Below are 26,495 nucleotides of genomic sequence, written 5' to 3' on the forward strand. Positions count from 1 at the left end.
TGTGAAGTTCACTGGACATGGTTGATAAATAGTAGTTATAATAGGAGTTCATGTGGTTAGGGTTTGCCTCATTCAGTAGGTTCTGATTTCAAAAGGATGACTCTATGCATGAACTCCCATAAACCACAAAATATTTAAGGTTTTCTGGGATCCACAACAGGTATCGGTCCCTTCTTTGAGATCTTAGGTAAGTGGCCATCTCAGGTATGCAAGCTTGGATCAGAATTTAGGATAAATGGATGGAGCTATTGAGTTGTAAAGCTTGGATGGCAGTTCTGGAAATTGTCATAAACACATGCACACACACACATACACACAAACATACCCCTCTACCTTTCCCCACCATACACACACTTGAGTATGAAATTAGGTGTACAAAAGCTTGTCAAGAAAAATCCAACTCTTTCAACACACAAATAATAAAAAAGGAACTGGCACATGATTGGTACAAAAATATCATTAGAAAAACATAGAGAGAGCAGGAAATTTGTCATGAAAAATGAACACATAAGAAAAATGTTGCTAAAGAGAAGTTAGGAAAGTTGTGATTTAATTTTTTACTATGTATTTAAAATTTTAATATGGTGGTTTTCAATACAATATTGAAAGAGAAGAACAAAGTTGAGCGAATGGGAATGATACTACCAGACTTCAAGACATGCTATAAAGCTACAGTAATCAAGAGAGCATGGGGTTAATGAATAAATATACAAATAGATCAATAGAACAGAATAGAGAGCCATAAATAAACTCCCATAAATATAGTCAACTGGTCTTTGACAAAGGATCAAAGGCAATAGAGGAGATATAATCTCTTCAACAAATGATGCAGGAACAACTGCTGGATATCCCCATGCAAAAATATGAATCTAGACACAGACCTTATACCCCTCATAAATATTAACTCAAAATGGATCACAGACCTTAATGTAAAACACAAAACTATAAAAGTCCTAGAATACCTAGGAGAAAATCTAGATGACCTTGGGTATGGTGATACCTTTTTATATACAACATGAAAGGCACGATCTATGAAAGAAATAATTGATAAGCTGGGCTTCATTAAAATTAAAAACTTCTGTTCTGTGAAAGACAGTATCAAGTGAATTATAAGAGAAGCCTAAGACTGAGAGAAAATATTTTTAAAAGACACATCTGATAAGAGACTGTTATCCAAAATATACAACGAACTCATAACTCAACAACAAGAAAACAAACAACCCAATTTAAAATGGGCCAAAGGTCTTAACAGACAGCTCACCAAAGAAGACATACGGATGGAAAATAAGCATATGAAAAGATTTTTCTACATTATATGTCAATCAGGGAAATGCAAATTAAAACATCAATGAGATACCACCATTCACATATTAGAATGGCCAAAATCTGGAACACTGATAACACCAAATCCTGGGGAGGATGTGCAGAAACAGTTCCTCTTATTCAATGCTGACTGGAAAGCAAAATGCAACAGCCATTTTGAAAGGAACTTTATTGATATCTTACAAACTAAACATATTCTTACCATATGATCCAGCAATAATACAACTTGCAAAGAATTGAAAAACCTATGTCTATGCTAAAATATGCACATGGGAGTTTATAACAGTAGTATTCATGATTGCCAAAACATGGAAGCAATCAAGATGCCCTTCAGTGTAAATGGGTAAATAAACTTTGGTGTATATATAATGGATCTTTTCCACCGTGATCAAGAAATGCAGTAAATGCTGCTGCTGAGTGCCATCCAACGCAAAGGCTGGGATCTTCAATAGAGGAAGTGTGTGACAAGTTTCAACTTGTTTAGTGCAGTCAGTCAGATGTGAGCTACAGTTGAGAGAAGGTGTGTTTTAAAGTGTGCTGTAAATCATCCTCCATCATGACAATGCTCCGTGTCACACACCACTTCTGGTATCTGGCAATTTCTGTCAAATAAAAACGTTACAGTCTGTCCTCATCCACTTTATACACCAGATCTGGCAGCGTGCAATTTCTGGCCCTTCCCCAAAGTCAAAATGATTCAGAACTTCGAGGCAGCCATGTCAGCCAACTAAAGACAGTCACATAAGAGGACTTCAGAACTGCTTCAAAAAGTGGCAAAAATGATGGGATAAATGTGTTTGAAGTGAGGGGGAGAATTTTAGCAATGTGTCTTTTACTGTAATCATTTTTTTATTTAAATATTCCCAATATTATTTGATCACACCTCATATGCCCTTATACATTTGTTCAAACTCATAAATGTACAATACCTGAAAGAGGAAAAAAGTAAACTATGGACTTTGGATCCATATGATGTATTAGTGTAGGTTCATCTTTGTTAAAAAAAATTATGATTCTAGTGAGTGATGTTGATAATTGGGGAGGTTATGCGTGTGTCAGGGTAGGGGGTATATGGAAATCTCTGCACCTTTCTCTTAATGTTATTGTAAACTTAAACCTGCTCAAAAAATATAGTCTTCAAAATAATTTTAATGGAATTCTTACTTCTATGAGCAAAGAGCATGAACCATAAACAAGAGCTCATAAAAGCGATAGTGAGACAATAGGAGGAAATGGCCTGTCAATTGTCAGAGTTTAGTGAAATGAACGAAACAAATCAAAACCATCAAAGAAATATAAAAGAATTGGAAGAAGCTGACATGAAAACAGTCAGTGAAGAATACACAGCAAGAGCAGAGAGGACGTAAGTGAGAAGATGCAAGAAAGTAAAATAAAAATAGAATATAAAAAAGATTAGAGATAAAAAAAGATATGGGATACAACATATTTTGGAGTCCCAAATGTATAGTTATATAGGCCAGGCAAAGAAGACCATTTATACATAATTGGAGTCCCTGAAGAAGAAAACCAAAAACATTGGAACAGAATAAATATTTGACAATATAATTTGAGGGAAAAAAGTTGTGAAAAGAATACATAAATCTATTTGTTGTGATTCTTAACTATGTCCATTGACATTGATCAATATAAAAATATTGTGTTAGACACTGGGATATCCATTATCCTATATAATATTAAGAGTCCAGTGAGGTTCACAATATTATCTTTGTTTTATGGATAAGAAAATGGGGCATTAATGTTACATATGAAGTAAGTGACAGAACCAGAATCTGATTCCAGGTCTCCTTCTTCCAAGTCCTTTCTTCTGTCCAATGTCATAGCTGACTCTCAGAAGTCTTTACTAGATTTATGTATGGATGAAATGGATGGGTAGAAGGGTCAGAAATTGGATAGCAGATCTATTTCATTATTCATTCATAAGGTATTGTCATCTTTATTTCTATATTATTGAATTTCTTTTGAAAGCAAAAATTCCCTACCCCAAGAGGGAAAACATTACCACTCAGGTGTTACTAAGGAAGTATTTAAGTTAAAAAATAATTAAAATGGTAGAGCAGATAAATGCTATTCTCTCCTCTTCCCATGAACACATTAATATTACAACTAAAGTACAGAAAAATCAACCTGGAGAATCATCTGAAGTGTAGCTAAACATAAGTTTTATAACTAAGGATATAAAGAAGAAGCCATATCAAGACTGGCATGAGTGGAGACACAGAACTGGCTGTCCCCACACCTGCATGCATGCTGGTTGAGAATCAGGAAAGGTATCTTAACCAAACAAGTTCCCCCTGGCGGAACAAGGGATCCCACCCCACGCCAGGCTCTCCAGCCCAGAGTACTGGTGCCAGGAAGAAGAGTCCCCACAACATCTGGCTATGAAAAACAGTGGGGATTCTAACCTTCCGGGTGTTACGGAAGGGAGCTAGAAACCCAGACATCCTCTTAAAGGGCCCACGCATAGACTCACTTGCTCACAGGCACTCTAGGCTCTGGTGGAGGGACAAAGGCTAGGGGGGCATCAGAGACATATGGGGAAAGTCTGAGTTGTGTGGCTGTAGAGTGAGGGTTGGAGGGACAGTTGCTATTTTTCCTGTGTGGAGTACTACTCCTGTGTAGCCAGGCACCATCTTTCCTGTGTTGAGCTCTCCCCCACCCCAATGGCCAAATCTGAATCTAAATTGGTCTGGTAAGCTCCGCTTGCTCCACCCTGGTGACTCCCTGGGATGCCGCCTTACCCAACTTTCCCAATGCCCTAGGCACTTTCTCAGTGATCAGCCGATCCCACCCACATTGCACTCTTTCTTGGACAACTATTGGGGGTCTGCAAGCCCCAGATGAGCAACAACTGGGCTCAGTGTGCTCTGAGACTTTTGATAAGTAACTTCCAGCTCAGCACTGGCACCAAACCAGAACTTACACTAACCTGGTGATCACAACTCTTCCCACTCTTGTGACTCTTTGAGACCCTGCCTCATCCAACTCATGTACCACATAAGTCTTTATCAGCAGCTGAACCTTACACGAGTCAGCAAGTAGCAAAAGGACTCAGGGTGTCCTGACTTTTTGTGGAGCTACCCCAGGCCTGGTACTGGTGGCAGCCAACCTCGGTTTGTAGCATGGCCTCTTCCATACACCTCCAGATTTAGCATAAGCAGCTACCAACTGTGGATCATTTTGTAGCTCCTACTGGTAATCCCCAGCCAGTCACAGATAGTGGGTGACCTAGGCCTCCACCAGAGCCCCTTCCAACAGGCCCCAGAATCAACATACTTGGAGGTTGGCTTCAGACAACAGCAGAACACCACCCAGTCAGCCCCACAACTGGCACAATCAAAGGGCCACCTTAACAGGCACCAGAGCCCACTGGGTCAATACCATTCCTGGCAGAAGGCCCCTGCACAGCAGTAATCTGTGGATATGGCCAAACCCCACAGTCAGTCAGCCTGAGGGCCAATGCCACCCACTGACATACCAATAGCAATCAAGACTCAACTAGATTTACTGGGGTGATAGATGAGAAGGCGATTGGGAGTTAGCATGAAAAAGGTGAAGGGCTTAAAAAGTACAAATTTGTAATTACAAAATAGTCATAGGAATGTAAAGTAAAGCATAAGGAATATAGTGAATAATATAGTAATAATTATGCTAGTGCCAGATGGGCACTAGACTAGTCAGGGGAATCACTTTCTTATGTAAAAGTCTAACCACTGTGGTGTACACCCGAAATGACATAAAATATTGAATGTTAACTGTAGTTGAAAATTTAAAAAGCATAGAAAAAGCTGAAGGGGAATAGAGGTCCAAATTTCCAGATATAAAACAAATAAATCGTGGGGATGTAATGTATATCATAGAGAATATAGTCAATAGTATTGTGATAGCATGGTACAGTGTTAGATTGCTGCTGGATTTACCATGGTGATCATTTCTTTAGGTATATAAATGTTGAATAACTATGGTGTATACCTGGAACTAAAATAACATTGTATGTTAGCTGTATTTTTAATAAAAATATTTTTTAAAGTGATGGATCAAACAAAAAAAATAAATTTGATTACTTTAAAATTGTTAGAAGATATTGACTTCCTGCTTTTATTTTAAAAAGCCAATAAAATTTTTCCACTGAGCTATTGGTGTTATTATTTTTTAAATTAATTGATGTTGGTGTGTTTCAACGTCATTGTGTTTTATGTTTTTATATCAAGTGAAAATATTTTGAAAATGATTCTGTTTAATAAATTAAACATTCAAGAAAATTACCTTTATTCCTACATCAATAATTTAAATGGATTTGGGTATCCTGAAGCAGTGAAAATTGTCCCAAACCAGTCAGCACTGAGATATCCTTCTGCTATGTACCCAAGACATACATTCTTGAGATGTACCCTAGTAAATTTATTAGCTTTTAATGATACAGAAAGCATATTTAAAATAGTCAGGCAAAGTGATCACTTTACTTACAAGATTTAAAAGGTCAGGCTGTCCTTAGATTTCTATTCAGTAGTATTCAACACTAGAAGTCAATGGACCAAAACCTCTGAGATACTCAAGGAAAAAATGTGTAAACCGGGGATTTCATGTCCAGCCAATATTTTTATTAAGTATAAAGGCTACAAACAATATTAAATGTGCTACAACAACTCAAGAAATACTGCTCACCTGCCAGAAGCTGAGCTTCAGCCAATCAAGGGATTACAGAAAAAAATTTAGCAAAATACCTAGTGGTAAGCATTTTATATGTTTAACAGAAGCAAGATAAAAACAAATATATGGATTAGATGAAAAACTAGAGCATGCATTTTATGTGCCTTGACAATTTAGAAATACATAAATAAAAATCAGGAGTAGGAGGGAGGACAGTATTTTGGCAATTTCTTACAATATGAAACTTGCAGCTGTCATTATGTAGAATATCATAGATCCAATATTCACTGATTGCCTCCTCTGTAATAGTGTGGAGTCAAAGGATATTATTTAAAGCTGAAAAAAAATCAAGTAATAAAATTATAATTTGGTTTGGTTCTATAACTTAATAGTACAAAGATGATGATAAACATTATTTAAAACACACATACAATTTCTAGATAGCTAAGATTAGAAATGCTGAACAATTCGGAATGACAACATTGATTTTAAAAATTGTGCTTGTAAAGCCTGAATAGTCCTTTAAACAAACTAATGAGGTGAACATATTTTTGTTTTGCTTTGAAAGATACTCTTAAGATCATTTATGGCAAAACATAGCCATAAAATATTATTGCTCTTTCCTATACTTACTGTTGAGAAAATTTAGTGTATTGCATTGAACATGATTAAGCCGAACGCTATAAGCCTAATGAAAATAAGTAGTACAATGTCTATTGGCTTTTGATGGCAAATACATACTCGAGTGGTTGTAGAATGAGTGTTTTTTCTTGGCTCCAAATGCTTCTGAAAAGTCAAGGAAGCAGCTTCTGAGAAGCTGATGAATGTGATAGGGACTTTCTCCATGAAATGCACATGTCACATTTTGCCTATAATTTTACAGTGCCTGAAGCTCCTCCAAAGAGACTCTCCTAGCTTATAGTCCCCAAATTAAAGACTTTGGTTTAAAAGTTCTTTGGATTTACAGTTTGTTTTGCTGGTCAGAGAACTACAGGTGTTGCTGAAGGCTCCGATAGGGGAAGGGCTGCTAAAACAGCATTCACAGTCCAGCTAAGCCATATCATTTCCTTATTCTGAAGTGCATGAGTGGCAGTTCTCAAGTCTGGTCCTCAGACCACTTACATCAGAAACACCTGTTAAAAATGGAGGTCGGTTTCTCATTTTTAAACTGCACGCTAGACTAGAGGAGGCAGAAACAACTTTAGCATCATGGCTAGGCCCCTGCTTCTCTAAACTCTACGTGTAGCAGCAACACCTAAACAGCCCCAGCCTTATTCCCATTGCCCAGTACAAGGAATCATTCCAGTGCTGCATCAATAGGTTGCCAAAGGAAATACTTCAGCATTATGCATGCAAAAGGGTTTTCTTTTTTTCTGTTTTAAAATGACTAACATTAGGAAACACTTACCACGTGTCAAACCTGCGGGTATACATTACTACAAAGGGAAGTTTTATGTTCATTGTGGCTCAGTCATTACTTGTCCTAAATATAGGTGGGAAGATGTTCCTGGGTCATTAGCTTCAGTGTCTTGCCTGCAGCTCAGCATGGTGGTGATGCTGACGTGAGCACAGCAGGTTGTCTGACTCATAGGCACACACCACATCACAATTAAGAGTTCAATGACCCGTGTGGCAGGTAGACAGGACCAAGGCCTCTATTTTCTCTTTTTCGCCAGAGATTAGAACATGCTTCATGAATGAGCGTTGTCCTACATGCTTGCTGAGAACATTGTGGTTCAATGTGGGGAACAGAGAGCACTTTTATCCAGATTTTCACTGTGGTGATCTAGTAATAGGTACCTAAGGTAAATGTTTGTCAAGCTTTACAGATTAAAGTCATCGCTTTAATTGTATCAAGAAAAACTGGGAAATAATCTTGGCCTCAAATTTGAACCCAGTCCTCAGATTACTTTATTGCAAACTGAATCCATGCCTTTCAGTACTGCTGACTTAAGCGGTAGCTCCTTCTCTTTACGATTCTTTTTATCTTTATGTGAAGTGAAACCCTGGACTTGTATAGGAATGTGCTCAAAATATTTAGTTAGGTACTCTGCATCCTGCAGGGACAATGCAGCAGATTCTCATATGTTCCAATTTGTTATGGCACTTCTATAGAATTCACAATGAATTTCACAGTGGAATGCACAATATAAAATACCCTTGATATCACACATCTTTTAAGACATAATGATCACTTAAAAATTCTGTAAATTCTAAGACCCAGTGAGCTAAATTATTTTTTGGTATTTCTCTAATAGAGGTTTTACATACTAGGAAAAATAAATAGATTTTCATTTGTTTTCAGTTTCAGATTTAATTATTAAAAGCCACTATTAGCATAACAATCAAATATACCATCTTAAGACACTATTTAAAATTTCTCCATACTTCTATTTTGTGAGTACATACATTATAAGTGAATTACTGGGAAGCCCCTTCTTCTTTTTTACATATATATATATATATATATATATATATATATATATATATATATTTTACTTTCAGATTGGTCACTCTTTAAACTATATAAATTATAACAATATTTAACTACTCTCATATTGTTAGGTCCATAATTGTTGCCTTTATAAACAACTCTAACCACAGACATTTTATAGCACTGCAATATATTGATTTTAAGAACTTGGACTTTGACTATGGGCAGATTAAGCCTCAGATCTTGGCAAAGCTTTTAATAGCTAGGTGGCTTTCGACATGTTATTTAAACTCCCTGAGCCTCAGTTCACCCATGTCTTAAATGGATACAAAATGATGCCTTTTTGATAGATCTGTCCTGAGAATTAAATGAGATAATCCATGTAAACCAACACATTGTAAATGTTCATAATTATTAGTTATTATTATGACCCTTTTTTACCTCTTCTGAATTATTGAGTTGATTTCCCAAGAATGGGAATATTGATTAACGACCATTAAGTTTTTGCCATTTATTAATAACATATTTGAATGTCTATTCTTGCTTGAGTGCTAAAACAAGGTGATGAGCAAGGTGGTCCTGGAATAAGATGTGTTTGCAATTTGAAAGAAAAGACTGACATTATATTAATATTAGGTAATTGTACTTAAATACAGTGTTGCAGAAGAGAAAGTAGGAGGGTGTTAAGGAAAAACAGATTCGAGAGATATATATGGCTGATTAACTTCTAGTGAACATTTTAGATTTTTAAACAGTTTATGAGAGAAATGTGCCTAGTTACCAGTCTCAATAGATTGTAGCTATTTTTTCTTTATTTTAATGTAGTAGTTGAAAAATATTGCTTCCTTTTAATTAGCATTTTGTATAATTCTTCATTTGAACTGTACATATGTATCTTATGATTCTGGATTTAAAATTTATCAAAAAGTTTTACACATCATTGGTCCACTAAGGATGTAGTACTGTTCTAAAGGTAAAACAATTCCCTTAAGATATATTTTGGATTTCCTTTATTTGTTCACTATATTTTTTTCTACTCTTTTTCTGATGTGAAGTTTTGTGGTTATTATACCAAAGTTTGGCAATTTCATATTATCATCTATATTCTGCCTTTACTTTATAATTTCTTCATTGCGTCAATGTTTATACTATACATTTTCCAAGGATATTTTTCTTCTTGACCTTGAGAGTTTTCTAGCTGTATCCAAAATGCCACTGATATCACAGCAGGCATTTTTTTCTTTTCTATTTGTAAACCATGGTTACGGATGTTCACTCAAGCACTGTGCAAAGAAACAAAAATACAGGTTGAATGAACAACCTGGAAATTCTGTTCCGATAAAATAAACTGTACTAAAGTCATTGTAGATCTTTCCATTTGGTTAAGAGAGTGATTCATGTTGTCAATTTTGTAAGATCTTCAGAAAATCTGCATACATTAGAGGGGAATATTCCCCAAAATAAAAGTGACCTTTACAATGTACCTTTATTATTATGTTGTTCTTTTACAAAGATGATTCATCAAGTCATAGACCAGCAATGTAAACCAAGAAACAAATCACTTCTGCTTGAGAAATTTCAACATGAATGTTAATTTACACTTTTTCTTAATATTTTAAAACCATTCATTTCTGACCACATTTGAATATTCTTAAAGCAGCTCATGAAAATTGTTTGTAAATATACTTGTGTTTTTTTTTAATTTTTAGGAATTCTAATTTATTTTTCTTTTGCTGCCTCTTTCATTTTTATTTTATTTACTTAACTTTTTTATTAGTTTCGGGCGTACAAAACAAAGTAATAGTTAGACATTTATCATTTATATACCTCACACAGTGATGAACCCCCTTCCCCAATCTACTACCCCTCTGACATTGCATACAGCCATTACATTTCCACTGTCTCTATTCCTAATGCTGTACTCCACTTCTTATAACTACATATATATGTAATTATAGTTGACACTCATTATTGTTCAGCTTCAGCCTCAGGTGTACAGTACAGTGATCAGGCATCTACACCATCGCTGAAGTGGTCTCCCTAACGAGATAAGTGTCCATTGGATACCCTACAAAATCTTTACAACATTATTGGTTATATTCCCCAAATTGAATTTCATATCCCCATGGCAATTTTGTGGTTCAGTTGTCAGGTATTATGCTTTCTAATCCCCTCACCTTCCCCCTTATCCCCACCCCCCCTCCCATATAGCAACCCTCAGTTTTTCCTCTATGTCTCTGAGACTATTTCTAATCAGCTCATTCATTTATTCTTTTCTTTAGATTTCACATATAAGTGAGCTTATATGGTATTTGTCTTTCTCTGTCTGACTTATTTCACTTAGCATAATGTTCTCTAGGTCCATCCATATTGCTGCAAATGGTAAGATTTCATTCTTCTTTATGGCTGCGTAATACTCCATTGTATAAATGTTCCAGTTTCTTAATCCAGTCGTCTACTGATGGGCATTTCGGTTGTTTCCAGTCTTGGCTATTGTGTACAGTACTGCAATAAATAGCGGTGCATAAATTTTTTTGAATTAGAGTTTTGTATTTCTCCGGATAGATACCTAGGAGTGGAATTGCTGGGTCGTAAGATAGTTCCATTTTCAGTTTTTTGGGATACCTCCATACTGTTTTCCATAGTGGCTGCACCAATATGCAGTCCCACCAACAAAGTGCAAGAGTTCCCTTTTCTCCAGTTCCTTGCCAGTTTGGTTGTTGATTTATTGAGGATAGCAATTTTGTCTGGGGTGAGGTGGTATCTCATTGTGGTTTTTATTTGCATTTCTCTAACGATTAGTGAGGTTGAGCATTTTTTCATATATCCATTTGTCATCTGTATGTCCTCTTTAGAAGAATGTCTCTTCATGTCCTATGCCCATTTTTTAATTGGGTTATTTGGTTTTTTTGGAGTTAAATTGAGTGAGTGTTTTATAAATTTGTGATATTAACCCCTTATCGGATATGTCATTGGCAAATATCTTTTTCCATTCAGTAGGATACCTTTTTGTTTTATTGATGGCTTCCTTTGCTGAGGAAAAAACCTTTTTAGTGTGATATAATCCCACATGTTTGTTTTTTCTCTTACTTCCCTTGCCCGAGGGGATATATCTGTAAAAATCTTACTCTGGGTAATGTCTGCAAACTTTCTTCCTATATTTTCTTCTAGGAATTTTATGGTTTCAGATCTTACATTTAAGTCTTTAAGCCATTTTGAATTTATTCTTGTATATGGTATAAGGAGGTGGTCCAGCTTCATCTTTTTGCATGTGTCAGTCCAGGTTTCACAGCACCATTTATTGAATAGACTGTCTTTACCCCACAGTAAATTCTTGCTTCCATTGTCGTAGATTAAATGATCATATAGGCATGGATTTGTTTCTGGGCTCTCTATTCTATTCCATTGATCTATTTTTATACCAGAGCCATGCTGTTTTGATTACTGTAGCCTTGTAGTATAATTTGATGTCAGGTATCGTGATACCTCCCAGTTTGTTCTTATTTTGCAAGATTGCCGAGGTAATCCGGGGTCTTCTAGGTTTCTTATAAATTTTAGGATTATATGTTCTATTTCTGTGAAAAAATGTCCTTGGTAGTTTGATAGGAATTGCATTGAATCTGTATATTGCCTTATGCAGTATGGACATTTTAACGATATTAATTCATGAGCATGGTATGTTTTTCCATTAATTTGTATCTTCTTTAATTTCTCTCTTCAGTGTCTTATAATTTTCTGAATACAGGTTTTTACTCCTTTGGTTAAATTTATTCCTAGGTATTTTATAGTCTTTGAAGCAATTGTAAATGGAAATGTTTTCTTAATTTATCCTGATATTTTATTATTGGTATATACAAATGCAACTGAATTCTGAATATTAATTTTGTATCCTGCTACTTTACTAAATTCATTTATCGGCTCTAACAGTATCATGTCATCTGCATATGACAATTTTCTATATAGTAGCACGTCATCTACCTATGACAATGTTATTCCTCCTTACCAATTTGGATGCCTTTTATTTCTTTTTCTTGTCTGATTGCTGTGGCTAGAATTCCCAGAGCTATGCTAAATAGAAGTGGAGAAAGTGGGCAACCTTGCCTTGTTCCTCATCTTAAGGGGAATGGTTTTAGGTTTTCCCCATTGAATATGATGTTAGCTGTGGGTTTATCATATATGGCCTTTATTATGTTGAGATATGGTCCCTATATTCCCATTTTCTTAAGAGTTTTTGTCATTAATGGCTGCTGGATTTTGTCAAACGCTTTTTCTGCATCTATTGATATGATCATATGATTTTTATTTTTTTAATATGGTTAATTTGTTAATGTGGTGTATCACATTAATTTATCTGTGGAGGTTGAACCCACCTTGCGTACCAGGAATGAATCCCACTTGATCATGGTGTATGATCTTTTTAATGTATTCCTGAATTCTGTACGCTAATATTTTGTTGAAGATTTTTGCATCTATGTTCATTAGGGATATCACCCTGTAGTTTTCTTTTTTCCTAACGTCTTGGTCTGATTTTGGGATCAGGGTGATAGTACCCTCATAGAAAGTGTTTGGGAGCCTACCCTCCTTCTGGATTTTTTGGAATAGTTTGAGGAGAATGGGTGACAATTCTTTTTGCAATGTTTTGCAAAATTCACTTGTAAAGCCATGTAGTCCGGGGCTTTTGTTTGTTGGGAGTTCGTTGATTACTGATTCAATTTCCCTGGTAGTAATGATTCTATTCAGGTATTCCATTTCTTCTTGAGTTACCCTTGGAAGGTTGTTGCTATTAGAAAAATGTCCATCTCTTCCAGATTGAATAATTTTCTGGCATACAGTTCCTCATAGTAATTTCTTAATTTATTTTGTATTTCAGTGGTGTCTGTTGGCAATTCTCTTTCATTTCTGATTTTATCAGTTTTGATCCTCTCTCTCTTTCTTTTCATGAGTTTGTCTAAAGGTTTGTTAATTTTATTTATCTTCTTGAAAACCCGGCTCTTGGATTCATTGATCTTTTCTATTGTTATTTTGGTCTTTAATTCATTTACTTCTACTCTAGTCTTTGTTATCTCCCTCCTTCTACTCCCTTTGGGCTTATTTTGCTGTTCTCTCTCCAGATCCCAGAACTGTAAGAATACACTGTTGATTTGTGATATTTCTTGTTTCTTTAGGTAGTCCTGCATTACTATGAATTTCCCTCTTAGGACTGCTTTCACTGCATCCCATAGATTTGGGGTCACTTTTTTTCATTTTCATTTGTCTCGAGATATCTTTTGATTTCTTCCTTGATCTCATTGTTGACCCATTCATTGTTTAATAACATGTTATTCAGTCTCCATGTATTTGTGTGTCTTCCAGCTTTTTTTTCCTGTAGTTGATTTCTAATTTCATAGCAGTGTGGTATGATTTCAATTTTCTTAAATTTATTGAGATTTGTTTTGTGACCTAACATGTGGTCTATCTTGGAAAATGTTCCATGTGCGCTGTGTATTCTGCAGCTTTGGGGTGAAATGCTCCTTAAATATTGATTAAATCCAACTGATCAAATGTGTCATTTAAGGCTGCTGGTTCCATATTTGTTTTCCGCCTGGAGCACCCGTCCCTTGTTGTCAGTGGTGTGTTGAAGTCCCCTACTATGATAGTGTTACTGTTGATCTCTGTCTTTGTCAGTCAATATCTGTTTTTTTTTTTATATTTAGGTGCTCCTATGTTGGGTGCATAGATGTTTACTAGGGTTATGGCCTATTGTTGGATCAATCCCTTTATTATTATGTAGTGCCCATCTTTGTCTTTTAATATATTCTTCATTTTAAAGTCTATTTTGTAAGATATAAGGGTTGTTACTCCAGCTTTTTTCTCATTTTCATTTGCATGAAATATCTTACTCCATCCCTTCACTTTCAGCCTGTGTGTCTTTTCATCAAAGGTGAGTCTCTTGTATACAGCATATGCAAGGGTCTTGTTTTCTTATCCACTCAGCCACCCTATGTCTTTTGATTGGAGTGTTTAATCCTTTTACATTTAAAGCGATTCATGGTAGGTACATAGTTATTGCCATTTAGTTATTTGTATTTCTGTACTTCATTGGTTAGATGTTTTTCATCTTTCTTCTGTTTACAGAAGCCCTTTTAACATTTCCTGCACTGCTGTATTGGTGGTAATGAATTCTTTAGCTTATGCTTTTCTGGGAAGCGCTTTATCTCTCCTTCAATTTTAAATGATAGCCTTGCTGCATATCGCAATCTAGGTTGTAGGCCTTTGTTTTTCCTCATTTTGAGTATCTCTGCCACTTCCTTCTGGCCAGCAAAGTTTCTGTAGGAAAGTCATTTGGTAGTCTTATAGGAGTTCTCTTGTATGTAACCCGCTGTCTTTCTCTTGCTGCTTTTAGGATTCTCTCTTTGTCTTTAACCTTTGCCCTTTTAACTATAATGTGTCTTGGTGTGGACCTGTTTCGGTTTACCCTGGTTGGAACTCTCTGCACTTTCTGGGCTTGTATGTCGGTTTTCTTCACCAGGTTAGGGAAGTTTTCGGACATTATTACTTCAAATATGTTCACGATCCCTTGCTTCCTCTCTTCACCTGCTGGTATTCCTATGAGGCGCATGTTATTGAGCTTCATGTTATCCCAGAGGTCTCTTAAACCATTTTCATTGTTTTCTGTTCTTTTTTCTTTTTGTTGTTCCATTTGGATGATCTCTGCTAACTTATCTTCTAAGTGACTGATTCAGCCTCTGTTTCATCTAGCCTGCTGGTAATTCCTTCAAGTGAGTTCTTTATTTTAGTTATTGTATTCTTTAGTTCTAACTGGTTGTTCATTATGATTTCTCTATCCTCTATTTTGTCACTAAGCTCCTTAAACATTCTTATCATCAGTGTTCTGAACTCTGTCTCTGATAGGTTGGTTACCTCTATTTCATTTGGTTCCAATTCTGAAGGTTTCTTCTGTTCTTTTATTTGGGACATGTTTCTTTGTTTCCTCATTCTGGCTGACTCTCTGTGTTTGCTTCGATGTCAGGTAGATCCCCTCGGGTTCTTGGTTTTTGCTGGGTGATCTTATGTAGTATGTGTCCTTTATATTTGACTTGCGCCACTTCCCTATTCTCCTGTGCGTGTGCTCTAAAAGTGACCACTGTGTGTATTCTCTTGTTCAAGTTGAGCTTTAATTGCTTTTGGCTTGTCAGTAGGTGGGATTGACTCCTAGGCTGTGTAGTTGTGAGCATTGGCTCTGCCCACCGTGGATGAGCTGCTGAGTGAGGGTTGCCCCTATGGGCTCTTGTGATTATAGAGAATTCCCTCTGGGTGTGTCACTTGTAGATCAAACCTGGTATTACTCTGGTTTTGTCTGGAGTTGGCCTCTGGGTATGTTGTAGGGCCCTAGTGATGGAGGAGCATGTAGTGATGTAATACTTGGACTTAATTGGCAGAACTCTGCAGCTCTGCGTGTTGTACCCTGGGCAATTTCAGAACAAAACAATCAACAACCACAACAACAACAAAGAAAAAAACAAATACACTCACATTTAAAAACAACTGATAACCCACACTCAACACAGGCAAAAATGTCAAAAATACAGAAAAAGAAATACAGAAAAATGGAAAGAAGGAGGAAAATTAGGGCAGGGAAGAGAAAAAAGAAAAGAAGAGAGAGAGAAACAGGAAAAACTTATATTTTTATATATATATATATATATATATATATGTATATATATATTTATATATATATATATATATGTGTGTATATATATATATACATATACATATATATACACATACATACATATATATACACATACATATATATATATATATATATATATATATGCTAAAAATGATAGTAATACAACAACAAAAACAGCAGCGCCAGTCTTGGCTTAAGCCCTCCAAACAATCTTCAGGTTGTCCTCTTTTGCACAGAGTTCTCTCCGTCTTGTGGAGGCAGAGCCGGCCAGCTGGCTCCCACAGTGACCCTGGCACTGCAATTCGAGATGAGTGGGGCTATGGGGTGTGGTTGGAAGTTTTTACAAAGTCAGTGCAGTGTCTGCTGTCGCCTGCACATACGCGCACTGAGTGCACCACAGCCAGCCCTGTGCCCAGATCTGCTGAGTCTTAGGCATTTCTTCTGTAGGTGGGGCGGGAGGGAGGGAGGGGGAAGGGGAGTGGAGGGCTCAATAGTTCTGAGCTGCTGAAGGCCCTGAGCTGACTCTGCCGTAGCTGTTAACCCTGCATATGTCTCTGCAGCTGTAATTGTCCTGTTGTAACAGCCCAGAAAAGGTGGAGGCTGGGAAGGGAAGTGTCTGCCATCTCCCAGCCCATCAGTGTCACACTCTTCCCAGCCTCTTCCCTAGGTCACAGTTTCAAAGTGGCTTTTTCCAGGTCCTGAGCACTACAGCTCCTCAGCACTGCAGCTCCTCAGTCATCTGACACTACTCTTCAGTTCAGGGACCACCTGGAAGGGCGGGGCTGGTTTGCTGTGGGAGAGTGGGGGAAGGGGACCAGGTAGGGCTTTTGCTTTTTTGTTTGACCTAGGGCCCAGCTGAAGATCTCCACTGAGGTTATTGCCTCAATCATGGGATGCGCTGCTCTCTCGCAGGAGAGTTCCGCTGTGGGACGCAGAGAAAGAGCCCATCTCCTGGCTCTTGTGATCTCTGTTCTGTATCCTGGGACCCCCACGTCTCCCAGCCGCGGATGTGGGCTGCATCTCCACACCACTCCCTTCCCTTTTCCCCGGCTCACCCAGTTGGCCCACCTTCGAGTAATCCTCGTAGGAGCCTCTTAGCTGTTCTGTGTGATGAGCAGCGTGTCCTTTGATGGGTTATAGATGTTCAATTTGTGGTACCTTCCAGAGGAGAACGCAAGAAGACCACCTCGCTGCCGCCATTCCTCTAGACTCCATTCTTTGATTCAGCTGAGCTGGTGGTAGAATCTAGTGCTTGATGAGGATTGTGCTGAATGGAGTGTTAAACCATTGGGTTTATTCCCGCTCCGTGCTCCAGCACACTTCAGGGAAATGTTCCGTTCTCACCAATAATGGTGACCCAACCATGCTCTGACCTCTAAGAAGAATGGGATGCAGGGCTGTTGGCAGCTCACGTCACTTTAAAGATACACAATTTAGACAGTGCTGGAATCATGGGGAAGAGATGCCCTATTTCCGTTGGGACGCTGATGGAATATGACATCATCCTGTGGCTGTTGGTGGCTACCTTGCTTTCATAAAGGGAAAGACCACCTGAGAATGACGCCAGCACAGATGGAAGGAGGCAAAGCCAACAGGTGAGGAGAGATGATTCCTGTTGACATCATTGAGCACACAGGAAGGAGAATCTCTCACAGAAGCCCCTATGTACTTCCTGTAATACCTCATTAGCCAAAACTGGGTCATGAGTCCTTGCCTCATCCAATCACTAGCAGGGGGTCGGGAGAGGGGACTGGTTGCCATAACTGGCTTGGACCAGCTGTGATTCCTTCCAATTTAGTATCCACAGGAAAAAGGCAGCATGTATGTTGTGTGAGCAAGTAACACCATCCTGCCACAAAGGAGGAATGGACAAGGGAGCTGAGGGTTCAAAGCCAAGGGAACAGAAGACCAAGAGGGTACAACATGCAAAGGTGCAGAGTTGTGCCAGTTAAGTCCAAGTATTACATCACTACACGCTCCTCATACTGGAGGATACAAAACGAGAGTACCCAATACATCTTTCTGAAGCAAGACATTTATTGAAAGGTTTGGAAAACCAAGGACTTTAATAAGAACCATCCCCTCCCCACAGAGCAGGGGAGGGAAGAAGGGCCCCAGGAAAAACCGTCCAGTCTCTGAAGTTTCACCCAGCTGGGGGCCGAAGTGGTGGACCTGCAGCAATGGTGGTCCCTCCTCCTGTCTCCCAGGGAGCTCCAGGACGTCCTCCAAGGAGGTCCTTCTGAAGGCCCCGGCGATACTGGATGCCATGGCGATGCCAGATACCCTGGCCAGGAATCCCATGCGGAGAACACCATGGCGCTGGTCACATCTCCGTTGTCTGCTGGCCCAAGTCCTCTCTCCCACAGCTCCTTGGACACACCATGTGTATTTCTTGTACTGCTGCAACCCGCAGTTTGCATCCAGCCTCTGGCCGATCTCCCCCACCACGTGGTCAGGCTCCCTGAACCTCAGTTTCATCTATTTCAGCCTTTAAAATGCAGGGAGCCAGGCTTGACCTCCCCGGAGTCTTGTTCTAGCCCCGCGTTTGCTGTCAAAAGTCTATAGGGGCTTTACTTGACTGCGTCTGCAGCACCCCTTCTTTGGAGGCAGACAGAACAGTTTTCGTAAGAAGTTCAAGCACCCCCTAACCACCTGCCGCCGGCTCGGCTTGATGTTTTCTGTGTTTCCACTGCTGCTGCTGGTGCTGTGGATGGAGAGAGAGTCCCCAGGGTGACATTGGGGGGCTGGGCTAAGGATGGTGCTGGAAACAGGGCTGAGATCGGGAGTGGCGGTTCTGGAACCTGGTCTGTGCTCAGGAACAGCGGTCGTGGAGCCTGATCTTTGCTTGGCAGTGGCGTTCCTGGAGCTCTGGCTGTGCTCCGGAGTGGCGGTCCTGGATCCCCGGCTGGGCTCAGGAGTGGCAGTCCTGGAGCCCCAGCAGTGCTTGGGAGGGGAGGGCTCAGGGGTGGCGTTCCTAGACTCCCGGCTGGGCTCAGGAATGGCGGTCTTGGATCCTGGGCTGGATGGAGGTGGGGTGGTCCTGGACTCAGGAATGGTTACGCTGTACTCCTGGATGTATGTAGGACCGGCAGACTCTTGGGCCTTCTGCCCCGGCTCGTGGGCCATAGGCTGCTGCTCTGCCTGCTGGCAAACGGACCGCTCGGATTGAACCTCCTGGGCTGGGGAGGGGCTGCGGCTCTGGAACTCAGGGGGATGGAAGGGCTTCACTTTGATGGTTCGAGTCTGGAATTTTAAGTTTTTTCTGTGTAAAATGCGGTATGTGGCCAGGATGTTATTGCCTGTTTTGTTAGACAGAGTGTCCTTGATGTCTTCATAGCAAAAGCCCAGGTTCACCATTTCTTCTATGACCCAGGTGTCTATGTCATCACTGGGTGGCTCAACATACGGCTTCAGTTCTTCCTCTTGGCCCATGTTCAGCCAGGGATCTGGCATGATGGCCTTCAGATCGTCTCTCTGCTCAGGGTTGAGGTTCAGCAGTGTTTGGAGGAGGTTTGCCACGTGAATGGACAGGTAGCTTGGCACCACATACCGCCCTCTGGCTATCTTCATCATCAGCTCTGGCCAGCTCGTCGCATGGAAAGGGACGGTGTCCGTCAGCGTCTCATACAGCAGCACTCCCAGGCTCCAGATGTCCGAGGCACAACTGTCATACGTTTCGCTCAGGAACAGTTCTGGGGCCGTATATAAGAGAGTGCCACAAAACGTGCTGCGTTGATGGATGTTGGAGGATGCGCCAAGTCCAAAGTCTGCTAGTGTGGCATTCATCCGAGCGTCTAGCAGCACGTTTTCTGGCTTCAGGTCCCGGTGAGCAACGCCCTTCTCGTGGCAGTAGTGCACTGCTGACACCAGCTGCCGGAAGATGCCGCGGGCCATGTCCTCCGACATGCGGCCGTGGGCACGGAGGTAGTCCAGCAGGTCCCCTCCGGGCACGAACTCCATGACCAAATAGAGGGATTCCGCCCAGCTGATCACGTGGAATAGCTGGATGATGTTAGGATGCTGCAAGTCTGCCATGCAGCGGACTTCTTGCAGGAGAGAGCTGCGCGTTTTGTCAGAGACCCGTTGTTTGATGATTTTCACAGCCACCTTCGTCTGCGTGAGAACGTGCATGGCCACCACTACGTTGGCAAAGGTGCCCTCGCCGATGGATCCAATGAGCTCGTAATGGGCACTGGGGGGCTCCTGGTCAACAGGGATGTCTGTAAACTCACGTGACATGGTGACCCCCTAGCTACACTCACTGACGATACTAGCGATGCTCTCCAACTGTGCTCACAAACAACTGTACTAACTACGCTGCTAATAATAATAACTATACCAACTGTGCTGACTAAATATACTATCAATAGTACTAACAATGCTAATAAACAATAACTATGCCAACTACACTGACTAAATGTAATAACTGTACTAACAATACTAACTAATAATACTAACTAAAAAAAGGGACCAAGGAAAGAAGAGGGAAGGGAAAAAATAAAACGGGGGGTGGGGGTGGGGGGAGGGGCTAATAAACAATAACTATGCTAACTACACGGACTAAATGTAATAACTGTACTAACAATACTAAGTAATAACACTAACTAAAAAATGAGACCAAGGAAACAAGAGGGAAGGGAAAAAATAAAACGGGGAGAAAACCAGCTAAAACGTCCAAGTCCAACAGGTCACCACAAATCAGCTTCCTGGGCTATAACGGACAAAAAGCTCAGCTCAGCCAGGGCCTTATATAGCAGCTATGGGTAATTTCATCACACTGGTGCTTTATGAGCTCAGAGCCAGAAACTGACCATATGTGGCTAAGGATAAACTACAGTGGTTTTCTCAATTTTGGGTTTCAAGACCTCTTTACTCTGAGAAAAAAGGGGGACCCCGAAGAAATTTTTGTTTATGTGGGATATTAAAGACTGATATTTACTTTATTAGAATTTAAAGTCTGTAGGATGCTTTAAAAAGAAAAAAGAAAAAAAAAAGTGTATTAGAATGTTTTTCCAGGGGTGGATAGTGTTGCATTTTGAAAAGCCCCTAAGATGATTTGTTTCCACTCCCTCAGCCAAGAAATCCTGCTGCCCTTTGAGAAGCACTACTTGGGTGTATAATAAAGTAAGTTTTTATGTAAAATGATCATTTAAAATGTATCCACAAGCAATTATTCTTTAAAACCACCTTGTGTTTATTAATACCGCAGCTTAGAGTAGTTGCCTCAGAAAGTACTTTCAGGTGTGTATTCATTTTGGATACCTTCAGTTTTTCTGTTTATTTGTTTGTTTTGTTTTTAAATAAATGCAACCTTGTTAAAAGTGAATTTGTTTCCAAAAGTGGCTACTTCATAGGCATAAAATTGGCTGGGCTCAGGGGAATCAGATTGAAATAATGCTAGGGACACGAAGTCTACCAATTTTCACTATTGATTCAATCCAGTTAATTGTTTGCACAATTTCAGTTTCACAATTCCAGAAGTAAGTGTTGCCTATTTTTCTCTAATTAGTAAATTACCACATGTCAATGTTCGATACATTGTTTAGAACAGATTTGTTGTCAACTTTTGTGACAGTTTAAAATAATCTACTTCAAATCATGGGAAAATCGTGAATATTTAGTGATATATTGGATCTGATCTCAGTTTTCTTGAAGAGATACTTTTTTTCTTTAAGCTCTGCCTGATCCACTGTACTGAAGCTCCAGACATAGCTGAAATGTTTTAAAACTAAACCATTAAGTCTTTCGGACTATACCTCCAATCTTTCTCCCTTAGCAGCACACAAAATGGAATGAAAGAAACATCTTGGAATTATTATAATTCAATGCATTTGGATAACTTATTTGTGCCATATTTATTTCACGTGTGTTTTTGTTCTTAAAATTCATACATTCAAGTTTGTCTTCCTCACCAGCTCCCAGACGCCATTACCTTTCCATTAGTGAACTCTGATGCACCTCTTCCTTTGTCTTTGATCTGTCGTGAACCTTTGGATATTAGCGGCGGTGTTTTGGGTCCTACAGAATGCCCCTCCCCATGTCCCCACACACTCAGGATTTATAGGGACACTCATCGATACTGAGATATTCTGAGAAATTCTTCTGTTCTAATAGATACCTGCAAAGGTACCAAATTGGACACCTAACATGGTTCCTGAAAGCAGAGTAACTTACAACTGTAAAGCCTCCTTTTGTCTGTTATTGGAAGGTTGTGTGCTTCCAGAAAATTGTCCATTTCTTCCAGATTGATTAATTTGTTGACATATAGTTGCTCATAGTAATTTCTTAATTTTTTTTGTATTTCTATGGTGTTTGTTGGCACTTCTCCTCTTTCATTTCTGGTTTTATCCATTTGGGTCCTCTCTTTGTTTTGATGAGTTTGTCTAAAGGTTTGTCAATTTTATCTTCTTGAAAACCCGGCTCTTAGATTCATTGATCTTTTCTATTGCTATTTTGGTCTTTAATTCATTTATTTCCGCTCTGATCTTTATTATCTCCCTCCGTGTACTCCCTTTGAGCTTATTTTGCTGTTCTTTGTCCAGATACCTTAAATGTAAGAATAAACTGTTGATTTGTGACATTTCTTGTTTGTTTCAGTAGGCCCGCATTGCTATGAATTTCCCTCTTAGGACTGCTTTCCCTACATCCCATAGATTTGGGGTCATTGTGTTTTCATTTTCATTTGTCTCGAGATATCTTTTGATTTCTTCATTGATCACATTGTTGACCCATTCATTATTTAGTAACATGTTATTCAGCCTCCATGTATTTGTGTGTCTTCCAGTTTTTTTCCTGTAGTTGATTTCTAATTTCATAGCAGTGTGGTATGATTTCAATTTTCTTAAATTTATTGAGATTTGTTTTGTGACCTAACATGTGGTCTATCTTGGAAAATGTTCCATGTGCGCTGTGTATTCTGCAGCTTTGGGGTGAAATGCTCCTTAAATATTGATTAAATCCAACTGATCAAATGTGTCATTTAAGGCTGCTGGTTCCATATTTGTTTTCCGCCTGGAGCACCCGTCCCTTGTTGTCAGTGGTGTGTTGAAGTCCCCTACTATGATAGTGTTACTGTTGATCTCTGTCTTTGTCAGTCAATATCTGTTTTTTTTTTTTTTATATTTAGGTGCTCCTATGTTGGGTGCATAGATGTTTACTAGGGTTATGGCCTATTGTTGGATCAATCCCTTTATTATTATGTAGTGCCCATCTTTGTCTTTTAATATATTCTTCATTTTAAAGTCTATTTTGTAAGATATAAGGGTTGTTACTCCAGCTTTTTTCTCATTTTCATTTGCATGAAATATCTTACTCCATCCCTTCACTTTCAGCCTGTGTGTCTTTTCATCAAAGGTGAGTCTCTTGTATACAGCATATGCAAGGGTCTTGTTTTCTTATCCACTCAGCCACCCTATGTCTTTTGATTGGAGTGTTTAATCCTTTTACATTTAAAGCGATTCATGGTAGGTACATAGTTATTGCCATTTAGTTATTTGTATTTCTGTACTTCATTGGTTAGATGTTTTTCATCTTTCTTCTGTTTACAGAAGCCCTTTTAACATTTCCTGCACTGCTGTATTGGTGGTAATGAATTCTTTAGCTTATGCTTTTCTGGGAAGCGCTTTATCTCTCCTTCAATTTTAAATGATAGCCTTGCTGCATATCGCAATCTAGGTTGTAGGCCTTTGTTTTTCCTCATTTTGAGTATCTCTGCCACTTCCTTCTGGCCAGCAAAGTTTCTGTAGGAAAGTCATTTGATAGTCTTATAGGAGTTCTCTTGTATGTAACCCGCTGTCTTTCTCTTGCTGCTTTTAGGATTCTCTCTTTGTCTTTAACCTTTGCCCTTTTAACTATAATGTGTCTTGGTGTGGACCTGTTTCGGTTTACCCTGGTTGGAACTCTCTGCACTTTCTGGGCTTGTATGTCGGTTTTCTTCACCAGGTTAGGGAAGTTTTCGGACATTATTACTTCAAATATGTTCACGATCCCTTGCTTCCTCTCTTCACCTGCTGGTATTCCTATGATGCGCATGTTATTGAGCTTCATGTTATCCCAGAGGTCTCTTAAACCATTTTCATTGTTTTCTGTTCTTTTTTCTTTTTGTTGTTCCATTTGGATGATCTCTGCTAACTTGTCTTCTAAGTCGCTGATTCAATACTCTGCTTCATCTAACCTGCTGGTAATTCCTTCAAGTGTGTTCTTTATTTCAGTTATTTTATTCTTTAGTTCTAACTGGTTGTTCATTATGATTTCTCTATCCTTTATTTTGTCACTAAGTTCCTTAAACATTCTTATCATCAGTGTTCTGAACTCTGTCTGTGATATGTTGGTTACCTCTATTTCATTTGGTTCCATTTCTGGAGGTTTCTTCTTTTCTTTTATTTGGGACATGTTTCTTTGTTTCCTCATTCTGGCTGACTCTCTGTGTTTGCTTCGAGTATTAGGTAGATCCCCTAGGATTCTTGGTCTTTGCTGGGTGATCTTATGTAGTATGTGTCCTTTATATTTGACTTGCGCCACTTCCCTATTCTCCTGTGTGTGTGCTCCAAAGGTGACCCTTGTTTTGTATGTATTCTCCAGTTAAAGATGAGCTTTAATTGCTTTTGGCTTGTCAGTAGGTGGGATTGACTACTAGGCTAACTAGTTGTGAGAATTGACTCTGCCCACAATGGGTGATCGGCTGTTTGAGGGTTGACCACTCAAATGAGGCTTGGCCACTAGGGCCTCTTGTGCCTGTAGAGAATTCCCTCTGGCTTTGTTACTCGTACATCACATCCAGTAATACTCTGGTTTGTCTGTATTTGGCCTCTGGGTATGTTGAATCTTGTGCCTCTTGGGCTGTGCCCTGGTGTAGGACAATTTCAGAACAAAGCAAATCACCAAGCACGACAACAACAATAACAACAATAAAGAAAAAAACAAATACATTCACATATAAAAACAACTAATAACCCACACTCGACACAGGCAAAAATATAAAAAATACAAAAAAAGAAACGAAAAAGCAGTTCCAGTCTTGGCTTCAACCACCAAGTAATCTCCAGATTGTCCTCTGCTGTACCAAAGAGTCCCCTGCATCTTGTGCAGACAGAGCTGGTCACCTGGTGCCCAGAGTGACCCGGGCACTGCAGTTCTAGATGAGTGGGGCTATGGGGTGTGGTTGTTAGTTTTTACAAAGTCAGTGCAGTATCTGCTCTCACCTGCACATATGCGCACTGAGAGCACCACAGCCAGCCCTGTGCCCAGGTCACCTGAGTCTTAGCGTACTTCTTCCTTTGGGGGTGTGTGGAGGGTGTGAGATTTCTAAGCTGCTGAAAGCCCAGAGCTGCCTCTACCACCTACTGCTGATCCCTGGGTGTGTCTCTGCATTTGTAATTGCTCTGCCCTAGGCAGGCCATAAAAGGTGGTGGCTGGGGCTAGAGGTGTCTTCTCTCTCCCAGCCCAGCAGTGTCACACTCTTCTTAGGCTCTTCCCTGGGTCACAGCAGCTGCAAACCGAGTCTTCCAGATCCTGAGCACTACTGCTCCTCTGTAATCTGACACTTCTCCTCAGTTCAGGGGCCAGCTTGAGTCTCTGGAAGGGCAGGGATAGGATTCGGAGAGTTGGGGGAGAGGGCCAGGTATCGTGTTTACTTCATTTGTATGACCTAGGGCCAGCTGGAAGTCTCAGCTAAGGTTACTGCCTCAAACTCTGGATATGCTGCTCTCTCGGTGGGAGAGATCAGCTGTGGGATTCGGGGAAAGAGCCCACCTCCTGGCTTTTGTGGTCTCTGTTCTGTCCTGAGACCCCCTCCATCTCTGCAGCCACGGATGCACCCTCATCTCCACTCCACTCCCTTCCCTCTTCCCCTGCTCGCCCAGTTTGCCCACCTTCAAGTAATCCTCGTACAAGTCTCTTACCTGTTGTGTGATGAGCAGAGAGTCCTTTGATGGGTTATAGATGTTCAATTTGTGGTAAGTTCTGGAGGAGAACTCAAGAAGACCACCTCTTTGCCACCATTCTTATGATGTCACTGTTCTGTAATTACACATGTCACACATACATAATTGAATTATACTTTCAAGTATAAAGATGGAAAGAGTACTAGAATTTAATGATTCTTGAGGCCAGACTATGTCATCATTCCAGTTTCCCAGTTATAAGTCTTAATGTGGTTGTCAGTTTTAAATCTGCTGTGTTGAAAATTTTCAATTAATCTCTCTAAAATTTCAGGAGTAATATGGCTGCAGGCAGATATTGTAATGTGATATTACTCTTTCAAAAAATGATACCATAGTTTTTTTAAAAAATACAAAGTGTGGTCCCTGGGCATACATCGGTGTGATTTATTGGAGTGTCATCTGATGGCCTGGCTCAGAGGAACATTCATATTGTTTAACAACCTGTAACAGTACACAG

The 26,495-nt window shown here is 39.5% G+C and overlaps 2 protein-coding genes across 8 annotated transcripts in view; one reads left to right on the plus strand and one right to left on the minus strand.

Annotated features, from left to right (window-relative positions):
* MAGI2 (membrane associated guanylate kinase, WW and PDZ domain containing 2) overlaps positions 1 to 26,495 on the plus strand; it is a 1,312,004-nt gene that overhangs the window by 104,478 nt on the left and 1,181,031 nt on the right. The window lies entirely within an intron of this gene.
* LOC148758363 (serine/threonine-protein kinase MARK2-like) lies at positions 18,372 to 20,568 on the minus strand. The gene has a single exon (XM_088798073.1). The coding sequence runs from the start codon at positions 20,334 to 20,336 to the stop codon at positions 18,657 to 18,659; it is 1,680 nt and encodes a 559-aa protein (XP_088654199.1). The 5' UTR covers positions 20,337 to 20,568; the 3' UTR covers positions 18,372 to 18,656.

Source organism: Rhinolophus sinicus, chromosome 4, assembly GCF_057876585.1.
Source record: "Rhinolophus sinicus isolate RSI-liver-muscle chromosome 4, RSI-T2T, whole genome shotgun sequence".
Taxonomy (NCBI): Eukaryota; Metazoa; Chordata; class Mammalia; order Chiroptera; family Rhinolophidae; genus Rhinolophus; species Rhinolophus sinicus.